The sequence below is a fragment of the Cervus canadensis genome, chromosome 2 (assembly GCF_019320065.1).
Source record: "Cervus canadensis isolate Bull #8, Minnesota chromosome 2, ASM1932006v1, whole genome shotgun sequence".
NCBI lineage: Eukaryota > Metazoa > Chordata > Mammalia > Artiodactyla > Cervidae > Cervus > Cervus canadensis.
Window position 1 is genome coordinate 54365183 of NC_057387.1, and position 12835 is coordinate 54378017.

The 12835-nt window shown below is 38.5% G+C and overlaps 1 protein-coding gene across 1 annotated transcript in view; it reads right to left on the minus strand.

Annotated features, from left to right (window-relative positions):
* CLCA4 (chloride channel accessory 4) overlaps positions 1–12835 on the minus strand; it is a 30329-nt gene that overhangs the window by 2750 nt on the left and 14744 nt on the right. The window contains exons 7-11 of the mRNA XM_043460771.1: positions 11970–12197; positions 5960–6137; positions 4593–4699; positions 3678–3893; positions 2479–2746 (exon numbers count right to left, since the gene is read on the minus strand). Coding sequence (XP_043316706.1) covers positions 2479–2746; positions 3678–3893; positions 4593–4699; positions 5960–6137; positions 11970–12197 — 997 coding nt within the window. The remainder of the gene's footprint in view (positions 1–2478; positions 2747–3677; positions 3894–4592; positions 4700–5959; positions 6138–11969; positions 12198–12835) is intronic.

Genomic DNA, 12835 nt, shown 5'->3' on the forward strand with positions numbered 1-12835 from the left:
CATGCCCTCCTCCAGGAGATCTTCCTGACCCTGGGATCAAACCTGAGCCTTTTATGTTTCCTGCATTGGCAGGTGGGCTCTTTACCACTGGTGCCATCTGGGAAGCCCATGTGTGTGTGTGTGTGTGTGTGTGTGTGTGTATTATTTTTGTTGTGATTGTTGTTCAGTCACTAAGTTGTGTTTGACTTTTTGTGACCCCATGAACTGCAGCACGCCAAGCCTTCTTGTCCTCTGCTATCTCCCAGAGTTTGCTGAAATTCATGTCCATTGAGTCAATGGTGCTATCTAACCATCTAATCTTCAGCCCTCTTCTCCTTTTGCCTTCCGTCTTTCCCAGCATCAGGGTCTTTTCCAATGAATCAGCTCTTTGCATCAGGTGACCAAAGTATTAGAGCTTCAGCAACAGTCCTTCCAATGAATATTCAGGGTTTATTTCCTTTAAGATTGAATGGTTTAATATCCTTGCTGTTCAAGGGACTCTCAAGAGTCTTCTCCAGCATCACAGTGCAAAAGCATCAATTCTTTGGCACTCAGCCTTCTTTGTGGTCCAACTTTTACATCTGTACATGACTACTGGAAAAACCATAGCTTTGACTATTCAGACCTTTGTTGGCAAAGTGATGGCTCTGCTTTTTAATATGCTGCCTAGGTTTGTCATAGCTTTTCTTCCAAGGAGCAAGAGTTTTTTTAACTTCATGGCTGCAATCACTACAGTGATTTTGGAGACCAAGAAAATAAAATCTTTCACTGCTTCCATTTTTTACCTTTCTATTTGTAATAATATATTATTACATAGACATACTGGTATATATACTGATACCTATGCATGTGTATTTAATGCCTTCATTTTATGAACTCATATGCAGATTATCATAGCATTCTTCTTACCATTTCTCAGCTAGATAGTTTGTTTGCAGCTCATGCTTTAAGCACAATTACGTTGTCTCTCTCTCTGAATCAAAGGATCCCCACTAAAGAAATATTTTCTTTGCATAAGATTTAATTCTCATTGCTATCACCTACAAATTACTTATTTTAACTTATCTTCAATCTCTCATTTTTCATTTTAATCCCTACCTCTTATACTATGATCGATTAATTTTCTGGTCTAACAGTGGAAAACCCCACCTATTTTTAGAATAAACATTTAGGAGAGCTTAGGAATACTGTATCATAAGGATATTTCTTCATATCACCACTACTAGAGAGTTTTGTTAACTTGCAAACACATTTCTTGGGAGGGTTAGGACTCTAAGAGAGAGATTCTTAAAATGAAATCCTTAGACCAACAGCATCTGCATTTCTCTGGGTCATATTAGGAATGAAAGTTTTTCCAGCGTTCCCATTCTGTGTTATAAAACAAGCTGTTCAGGAGTTTCACTTTTATGTTAAAATTTGAGAACCCCTGCTCCAAGTCATTGTTAATTACCACTGCTTTCTTAGGTAAAGTCATTCTTAATCACCTATGCTTTCTTAGGTAAAGGTGTCCCAAATTATTTGAGTTTTATTTGAGAAATTTTATTTCTCCTTGAGAAATGAAACAAGATATAGGAGTTTTAATGTAGCATGGAAGGGGTTGGGAGAAAGAGAGTCACAGGATAATTTAAGAAAATATTGTCGTATTAGATGAAGGCACTGATAAAGCAAAGACTTTTGCCTTCTAATCTTTTCACAGGGCCAACTCTAGTTGATGATAGGTTATAAGCTGGCTGATTTAACTGCACTGAAAAGAAGCTAATTGAAAATTCTGACAACTTAGAAGTTTACTGAGATAGTCATTTCTTTACTAAATGACCTCTCTAAAGAAGTTTTAGTTCCCAGAATAATTCAGAATTGGGAAAATGTTTTAAAAGACAGTACTACTCACCTATACAGACCAAGGAGATAGAGAGTGATCAACACTCTATTTTGATACCTTCCAGTCAGATCTGGTATCTGATGATGACCCCGTGATGTCCCCTTCTCTCTGATGGCAGATCTAGCTTCCTTTGGTCTCAATTCCCAAGATTATATGTGAACTTTTATCCAGCTGTTGGGAATTTCTCATGACTGTCATCCTCTCCCTGCCAGGGACCCAAATTGTACTGCTTCATTCCATACAACTACTTGTGTTTCACTGTCTCTGGCCAGACTTTCTTGATTATATACCCCTAAGAATCACTTATTCAGAATTCTTGATGCTGTCCTCAATCTCAGCAATGACACTATCCTATTTATTGGAAGACATTGGTTGTCTAAATGAAAGAAAGAACAATAATGACAGTAAATAAAATTCATTGAGTGCTCTACCATCTGTGAGACACTGGCAAATCACTTTGGAGTTGTTACCTGGATAGATTTTCACTCTGGTCCAGTTGTGCATCCACAATCTGCATCAATTTTCTCATGCCTGTCCCTCTGCCCCACACTTCCTCAGGGACTCATAACATATCCTGAGTTATGAAAATTTAGACTGGTTCAGAGAAATCTGTGATTTACCTGCACCATTATCCAAAAGTTCCAAAACTTCTGTTTCTCCAAATTTCGATTCAATGAAAGCAGTCACATTGGCTCCAAGAATGGGTAAATACCCTTGTACAATTTCTGCATAAACAATCAGTGGGTTGGGATAGCTGTTTGTATCTTTATTCATTTTAGCATTCACTGTGATTGGAGGCACAAAAGAGTTTGCTGCCCGAGAATTTACTGTTATAGTCAATGTTTCTTGGCTTGCTTTTGCTTGAATGTTGTAAGTCCACACACCCACCTACAAATGCAATAAAAATGGAGGAAGTATCCAACAACAGAAACAGCAAGCTATTTTCTGTTTTTCCATTATCTAACTCTAAACTATTAAGTGTGTTACCAAATAAACAGTTTTGAGAGCTTTAAGAGTTTTGAGGGTAAAGAGGTAAGAGTTGAGGCAGTTTGGGAAGAATATCCTATTATCATGCCTGGTATCCAGAGTTTATGAAATCTCCATTGGTAAAAATAAGTTTTGGAAAGTTTGCCTTGATCTTGGACTTATCCTCAGATCTCAGAGTCTACAGATTCTATGACCTGGTGAAAAGTGAAAGTGAAAGTCACTCAGTCGTGTCCGACTCTTTGTGACCCCACAGACAATAGTCCATGGAATTCTCTAGGCCACAATATTGGAATGGGTAGCCTTTCCCTTCTCTAGGGAGTCTTCCCAACCCAGGGATCAAACCCAGGTCTCCTACATTGCAGACGGATTCTTTACCTGCTGAGCCACAAGAGAAGCCTAAGAATACTGGGGAGGGTAGCCTATCCCTTCTCCAGCAGATCTTCCCGAGCCAGGAATCAAACTGGGGTCTCCTGCATTGTAGGCGGATTCTTTACCAACTGAGCTATGAGGGAAGCTCTCCTATGACCTGGTAGTACTAAGAAATAGCTCTGTAGCTATCTACACAGCAAGCTGCACAGACTTACTACACTGTCTCCTCAAAGTTATCCTTAGCCTACTTAATTTTTTCCCTTCTCTTCCTTTCTTCTAAATGCTTAAGTTCTTTTTTTTTTTTTCCTCTGTCACCAAAATTTTCAGGACCATACAGTCATACCAAGTACATTCTACTTTATCTTAATTTTGAAATGATACAAGTATTGGCATTCATATTTATGATATCAAATGATGTATTTTCACCTATAAAATTTGGGAGGTCTAAAAATGAATTGCTTACCTTTGTAGCTCCTGGAATATTGAGATAGGCCATTTTGGAAGCTGAATCCACTATGAAAGTCCCCATTGATATTCCACTGGGATCAAAGAGATAAATAGAGGGAAGTTGCTGGTTCCACGTGATGAGAAAGAATGTGTCCTTTCCCACAGTGCTATCAATTATTACAGTGCCATTCATCCAGTCATTACTGTTGAGTTTTAATCCCTTGCTTTCAAGCTGTTTAAATATATTAAAAATTAATAACTGTAGAAGAGAGTAATTTTATGCTTTTTTTCTGTTTTACATATTTTTAAATTTCTGCCTTGAGAACAAACTTAAATATGGCATACCACCTTAGGCTTGCAATCTCTTTGAAAGTTAATTGAGATGTGACAGTTGTCAGTCAGAAAGTGTGGAAATATAGCTACTGAGGAGAGAACAGGGTATAATAAAAGCATTAGAGCAGGACAATGGGATTTACAGTTGGAGATATGGCCCTGGGAGATTATTTTCCCAGTTGTCTTGGTGAGCACCTACACTAGGATTTAGCATTAAAGTGCTAAACTACCTCTGAGAAAATTAGTTCTGTGTGTGTGTGTGTGTGTGTGTGTGTATTGCCCTCAGTTTACCATTTTCTTGATGACTTAAAATAGAGTGCTCAGTCACTCAGTTGTGTCTGACTCTTTGTGACCCCATGGATTATAGCCCTGCAGGCTCCTATGTGCATGGAATTCTCCAGGCAAGAATCCTGGAATGGATTGCCATTTCCTCCTCCAGGGGATCTTCTCCACCCAGCATCTCCTAAATTGGCAGGCAGATTCTTAACCACTGAGCCACCTGGTGATGATATAGAACTCAAAACTTGTAACAACCAGATTATTTTTCTTGGTTAGGTCTAAATCCAAACATAAATACTCAAGGACTAGGAACTCTGACCTGAAGAGATTGCTGGGAGGCATCGATGTTCCCTGATGCAAGGGCCGCAAAAGCATCAATAAGGCCATTGTTCTGGCCTTCATCCGAAGCATAAACATATATTCCTCCTAAAATGTAAATACATTAACTAGGTTGCTTTTCAGAAAATAAGTGCTTTTCACATTTTAGTGATTAAGACGATATCAGGGTAAACAAAACCATAGTTTCAGTATGTATTGTAAAAATAAACCCAAATCGGATAGGTATAAAGATTATCTCTGAAATGTTACCTTAAAAATGTCATAACTGGGAGGTAAGCTACCTTTAAACTCCACTAATAGAAATCTTTCTGACTTAAATGCATCAACTAACTAAAGAATATGAAAGGAGATGCTCTAACTTCATGAACTAAAGCTCACAGGATCACATAACCTTTAGGAAAAGTATTCACTTTGATGATTATTTAAGATACGTTCTAACCGTATCAGCTTTCAAGTTTTCCTCCCAGAGTAGATCAGAATCAGAAAGGTTAAAGAGATTTCATATTGAAGCATCCTGACAAAATTTGGCAATGAGCAGATAAAAAAATGGTAAGCAATAGAGACAAGTTTAAAAACAATACTTTTGGAGGGATATTTAGGACAGAAATACTTTACAATGGCTATAAAATTACTTCAAAATGATGGGAGTTTGTACAATTAAGCATTAAAAAGCAAGTGTTTGTTTGGTAACATTAGAGGTCAATTCAATACAATAATTGATTTTTATAATGTTATAAATTATATATTCTCTGCTATGTTTAAGAAGGCACTGAACACATGTAGTCCATTTTCTTCACATGTCTCTGTCTGTAAGATAATAGCTGTTTTATGTTTAATCTAGAAACCTTGTTATTACTAAATTTATAGCCTGAGCTTCTGTTAAACCCATCCTGAACTTCCAGTCTATTCTCTAGTCTTACGTATTTCTCACTATCCTTCAATATGGCTTCCATTGTTACCCCAACATGCTTTATATTCTCTGTCATCCTTTTTCTTCCAGAGAAAGGAAACAAACTGATAAATGTCTAGCTCCTCGTCTCTCATGCCTTGTTTCCCTGACTCTATTCAATGCTGAGAGAATCAATGACTCCATCTGCTCACGTGGTGTTTGACATCTATGTATGTCTCTTGGTATGGAGGAGTGTTATCTGACTATGCTTTTCTGATTAGCAGTGTTATTTGTCTCTCGGGTCAGCAGGACTATTGGCACATTGAGATCATGTCTGGTTTAACTCTGATCCCAAGCTCCTGGCACAGAACCTGCAGAGTAGGAGCTTAAGAGAACTTGTTGAATTGTCAGCCTCTACATTTATGTATTGCTATCAAAGGATGTATGTCATATTTTACCTGTTGCAGTGCTCATCTCTATGACTTCTGGTGCAGCAACTGGTCCAAGAGCAATAAAATGAATGATGGCCCCGCTCTGTTTCACTTCCTCAACACAAGACTTTGCAGTGTTATCCTCCCCGTCTGTCAGCAGCACTATTTCAGATCCATCTATTTGGAAGTAAGCATTTCTAATTGCCTACAAATATAACCAGAGCATTATTACAGGTGATCCTAGGTCAACTAGGCCTGGGAGAGATTAGGATAAAATGGACATAGAAAATAATGTGCAGAAAAGAGGAGAGAGCTTCATTTTTAAATCAAAGGATCTGTAATCCACAATGCTAGGGGAATTTAAACAGGACTTTTTATTTTCTGTCCACCCACTGTAGGAAATGTTTGCTCAGATGAAATTGTGTGGGAGTAGGGGTATGGAAAATCCTACTTGAGTTCAATGACTATGACATCACATTCTGTGGCACTCAGGAAAACCAGACATCAAGCATATAATGGCATTAAATATTTTTCTGCTTCTTTGGTTCTATATGCAGCTAGATGTATTAAGAGTTCACCTCAACATTTTAAAGAAGCTGTTGATTCCAAATTAGGGTATCCTCAGTATGCTAATAAACAAAAGATATGGAAAGTTCTACACAGGTTAAAAATCTTGTTATACAATTTTTAATTAATCTCTAATAGTCACAAGAACATAGCTAAGCATATTAATGGTGCTAAGAGAATATAAGAGTTGACTCATTGGAAAAGACCCTGATGCTGGGAGGGATTGGGGGCAAGAGGAGAAGGAGACGACAGAGGGTGAGATGGCTAGATGGCATCACCGACTCGATGGACATGAGTTTGAGTAAACTCCAGGTGTTGGTGATGGACAGGGAGGCCTGGTGTGCTGCGACTCATGGGGTCGCAAAGAGTCGGACATGACTGAGCAACTGAACTGAACTGAACTGAAGAGAATATATGACTTACTGAGAATGTGTCCTATTTATGGCTTGAGCAATTTCCTATAAAGCGAAACAGTTTGAATCACAGAGCTTTGAATATAGGATAAAGAAAAAAAAGGATAAAGAGAGTTTATCTCAGGAAGGCAACTGTATTTCATCTTCTTTGACAGCTTTATTGGAAGTGGCTTCTTGACACATCATTTTGAGAAACCGAGTCTAGTCCAAGAGGAAAAAAATGATAGGCTATTGGTGGCTTCCCTGAACTTGTAGTGGAGATGTATATAGGTTTACAAAGAAAGGTTTACAATGTAAAAAAGTCTTACTAATGTTGGTGTCAGGATACAATGTGACCAGTCTTGTTTCAATTTTTGCAGGTTTTGAGGCAAAGAATGACTGTTATATATAATTTTCAGTTCAGTCAGTTCAGTCGCTCAGTTGTGTCAGACTCTTTGTGACCCCATGGACTACAGCACACCAGGCTTCCCTGTCCATCACTAACTCTTGGAGCTTATGTCCATCGAGTCGGTGATATCATCCAACCATCTCATCCTCTGTCGTCCCCTTCTCCCGCCTTCAATCTTTCCCAGCATCCGGGTCTTTTCAGTTCTTTGCATCAGGTGGCCTAAGTGTTGGAGCTTCAGCATCAGCATCAGTCCTTCCAATTAACATTCAGGACAGATTTCCTTTAAGATTGACTGGTTTGATCTCCTTGCAGTCCAAGTGACTTCAAAGCATCAATTCTTCAGTGCTCAACTTTCTTTATAGTCCAACTCTCTCATCCATACATGACTACTGGAAAACCATAGCTTTGACTAGATGGACCTTCTTTGGGAAAGTAATGTTTCTGCTTTTTAATATGCTGTCTAGGTTGGTTATAGCTTTTCTTCCAAGGAGCAAGCGTCTTTTAATTTCATGGCCGCAGTCACCATCTGCAGTGATTTTGGAGCCCCCAAATATAAAGTCTCTCACTGTTTCCATTGTTTCCCTATTTACTTGCCATGGAGCAATGGGACCAGATGCCATGATCTTAGTTTTCTGAATGTATATTTTTAATATATGTGAAATATGGCTCAATGTACACTAGAACCAAATTAAAATTTAGGAAATGCTTTCAGGTATTATAGCATTTATACAGCATCCCCATCACATCCCCCCTACACATTTGGGAACAAATGAAGATTCAAAGATGAAGCAGAGTTCTCTGTCCTTCATGTCTCCCTTGTATTATTTTATTCACTGAACACTTGCAGTGTGTTTTCACTGTACTGACTGCTGGGGATTCAGCAGGAACTACATGGATTTTGTATTCATGGAAATAATTACACTTAAAGATATTTATTGGGAGTTGGGTGAGAGACTGGAGAAATATAGAGATGACTGGCAAAGGCAAAACTAATATATTCAATAAAGAGAATTATAATATTATAGTGCTACCATTTACTGAAATTTGCTGTGAGTTAAATGTGTTTTACACATTTTGTAATTTAATCCAACTCCAAAATCCCAACCTGTCTCTAGATTACTACTCTACTAAAATGTAAAATCCTTACATTTTATTTGATATAGGGTAACGAGAGTCATCTTCCCAAAATATGAATTAATTATGTCTTTTATGGCCCTCAATATGCCAGCAAATTTGGAAAACTCAGCAGTGGCCACAGGACTGGAAAAGGTCAGTTTTCATTCCAATCCCAAAGAATGCTCAAACTACCACACAATTGCACTCATCTCACACACTAGTAAAGTAATGCTCAAAATTCTCCAAGCCAGGCTTCAGCAATACATGAACTGTGAACTTCCAGATGTGCAAGCTGGTTTTAGAAAAGGCAGAGGAATCAGAGATCAAATTGCCAACATCCACTGATCATCGAAAAAGCAAGACAGTTCCAGAAAAACATCTATTTCTGCTTTATTGACTATACCAAAGCCTTCGACTGTGTGGGTCACAATAAACTGTGGAAAATTCTGAAAGAGGTGGGAATACCAGACCAACTGACCCACCTCTTGAGAAACCTATATACAGGTCAGGAAGCAACAGCTAGAACTGGACATGGACCAACAGACTGGTTCCAAATAGGAAAAGGAGTACATCAAGGCTGTATGTTGTCACCCTGCTTATTTAATTTATATGCAGAGTACATCATGAGAAACCCTGGGCTGGAAGAAGCACAAGCTGGAATCAAGATTGCTGGGAGAAATATCAATAACCTCAGATATGCAGATGACACCACCCTTATGGCAGAAAGTGAAGAGGAACTAAACAGCTTCTTGATGAAACTGAAAGAGGAGAGTGAAAAAGTTGGCTTAAAGCTCAACATTCAGAAAACTAAGATCATGGCATCCAGTCCCATCACTTCATGGCAAATAGATGGGGAAACAGAGGAAACAGGGGCTGACTTTATTTTTGGGGGGTCCAAAATCACTGCAGATGGTGATTGCAGCCATGAAATGAAAAAATGCTTACTCCTTGGAAGGATAGTTATGACCAGCCTAGACAGCATATTAAAAAGCAGAGACATTACTTTGCCAACAAAGGTCTGTCTGATCAAGGTTTTTCCAGTGGTTATGTATGGATGTGAGAGTTGGACTGTGAAGAAATCTGAGCGCTGAAGAATTGATGCTTTTGAACTGTGGTGTTGGAGAAGACTCTTGAGAGTCCCTTGGACTGCAAGGAGATCCAGCCTGTCCATCCTGAAGGAGATCAGTCCTGGGTGTTCAATGGAAGGACTGATGCTGAAGCGGAATACTTTGGCCATCTCATGTGAAGAGTTGACTCATTGGAAAAGACCCTGATGCTGGGAGGGATTGGGGGCAGGAGGAGAAGGGGATGGCAGAGGATGAGATGGCTGGATGGCATCACTGACTTGATGGACATGAGTTTGAGTAAACTCCGGGAGTTTGTGATGGACAGGGATGCCTGGCGTGCTGCGATTCATGGGGTCACAAAGAGTGAGACACAACTGAGTGACTGAACTGAACCATAGTCATCTTCCCAAAATATGAATTAATTTTGTCTTTTGTGCTTAAAGCCCTTCTGTTGTGTTTAAAATACAAACCTCATCATATTTTTTTGAGAGTTTGAAAAATATCACCATTTTCTACCTGGCCATTACATTTCATTCCCCTTACTTGCCAAATTCCAGTGTCACTGGCTTCTATCATTTCTTAAATAATTCAGTTTTTGTTCACCTCATTCCCAGGGGACTTTGCCCTTTTCTTTCTACCTGAATGACTAGCTCCTTCTCATCCTTCAAATCTTAGCTTAACCATCACCCTTCAGATAGATCCTCTCTTCTAACGTAGGCTTTGTCCCTCTTTTCCCTCTTACTTAATCACATCACATTTGTTTGGTCACTTCACAAGACTATATCTACAACCTTCAATTAAAAAAATTATTGATACATTTATCTGTATATTATCTGTTCCCCAATAAATTAACATGTGAGATTTTCTTCTTACATAAATATGTGTTAATAAATTATAATATATTATGGTTACTCCCTACAGTAAATATGTATTGAATAAATTAAACATGAACAACCCTACAGACTAACATTCATACTCAATTTTATTGATGAGGTAATTAAAAGCTAGTGAGGTGAAGAATGCTTAGGGTAAGAAATCTGGTAAGTGATCATTGGAGTATGAACCCAGACTTCATGCTAGAAAACTATACTAAAATGCCATTAATTCATAAAAGAAGGACATTCGATAGAGTTGGAAGTATCAGGAGAAGCTGCATGAAGGAGCAAGGATTTTGAAGAATAGATAGAATTTGGGCATGCAAAGACAGAAAAGAAGCATTTTAGACTGGGGAATTACATGTATGGAGGCTGTTAGTACATAGGGGCTTGGAGAACAATGTGTGTTGTAAATTGGTTGAAGCATAGAGTATTGGTAAGGGAGAACTGAAAACAAAGGTTGGCAAGAGAGGTGAGGGCAAGTTTATCATAGAATGAAAAGCTTTTAAATAACATCACACTGAGGAATTCAGACTTTGTCTTAAGGACTGTGAAGGGACACGTTTTCTAAGCAGGAAAATGATGCAATTGATATTAATTTTGAGCTCAAGATGACCAGTTGGATAAAAATAAGATTTGTAATAATAATTAATGTGAATTATATGTTTACTATGTAGTATAATGACTATTGTCCTAAGTACAAACATGTATCATTTTGCTTAATTCTCATAATAATCCTATGAGTTAAGCATTCTTATTTTCCTATATTTTATACATAAGGCATTGGAGACTAATTTCCAAGGAGGCTGAAGACTGTGCCTAGATCACATGGCTGGTAAGTAGTATAGCCAGTACTCTGATGATGTCACAACTCATGTTATGACCAGTATTCCTTACCCTAAGTATGATAAATAGTTCCTGCTACATCTGGAACTTTGACAGATAAACATTAGTTTCCCTAACTGAATATATAACAGAAGCTAAAATGAGGATTGCTCTGAAGGAGAATCATACCATATAACTTGCTTCATTGCTTAAAGTTGGATGACTCTTGCTGCTCAAGCCCTCTTATTTAATTAACATTCCTTGAGCACTGACTGCTGCTGCTGCTGCTAAGTCGCTTCAGTCGTGTCCGACTCTGTGTGATCCCATAGATGGAAGCCCACCCGGCTCCCCCGTCCCCGGGATTCTCCAGACAAGAACACTGGAGTGGGGTGCCATTTCCTTCTCCAATGCATGAAAGTGAAAAGTGAAAGTGAAGTCGCTCAGTCGTGTCCGACTCTTAGCCACCCCATGGACTGCAGCCTACCAGGCTCCTCCATCCATGGGATTTTCCAGGCAAGAGTGCTGGAGTGGGTTGCCATTATAAGACAAAGTCTCTGACCTCATTGGCCTTACACTCCAGTTAAAATGTAATAGTCATTTATTTACCCATTACTTTGCTCATTGATTTCTTTTAATGAAAAGATGGACAAGTGGATTTCTCTATGTGATTAGTTCTCTACTTTTTAGAATTAGTTATGTTAAAATTAGACAGCAAGTATGAGGAGCATCACTTAACATTAAAATGTTCTAATAATAAACAAAGTATATTTGAAGTATGATTTTCACCTGAAATCCTGATTTAATTCCACTGCAGATGGAAGTTCCTCCGCTAGCAACTGTAGGTAAACTTTCCAAGAGCTTTCTTCTTTCACTGTTGCTTATGATTTGGATTGGATTACTTTTGATGGAGGCAGAACTATCAAAGTGCACCATCCCCACCCAAGATCCATTTTCGACAGTCTGCAGCAGGAAATGTTGGGCCGCTTGGTTCATTCGATTTAGACGATTATAAGTCTGAATAAAAACAGGTAACAAAAACAAGTAATTTTTGACAGGAAAGTAATAGAAGATCACATAAAATGAGTGAACAGATTTTGTTGTTAAAGGTTTTCTATCAGTAGTAATTGATGTTATTTAAAAAAGCAAATTTTTTTAATTGATAAAATTAAAAATATAGTTTTGTTTATTGTGTAATACATGGTGGTTTGGTTGCTAAGTTGTGTTCAATTCTTTTGAAACTCCATGAACTGTAGCCTGCCAGGCTCTTCTGTCCATGGGATTCTCCAGGAAAGAATACAGGAGTGGTTTGCCATTTCCTTCTCCAGGGGATCTTCCTAACCCAGGGACTGAACCCGCATCTCTTGTATTGCAGGCGATCGCCTGCATTACAGGTGGATTCTTTACCCTCTGAGCCACCTGGAAAGCCTTATGTAATACATATGTATAGTATATTAAGGAACATGGGTTTTTAACTAGAGCTGATCCTTGACTTCTAAGCACCTCAATTAGAGGTATAGAGTACGGTGGAGGTTGGGTTGGAATTGGAGGGTGATGACTCAAATGTTACAGACTGCCTGATTACTCCTGGGATCCTCTGTTCTGGTTGTATCAAGATGAAACTACTCCCCAGGTCCCATAATATCAATATCAAA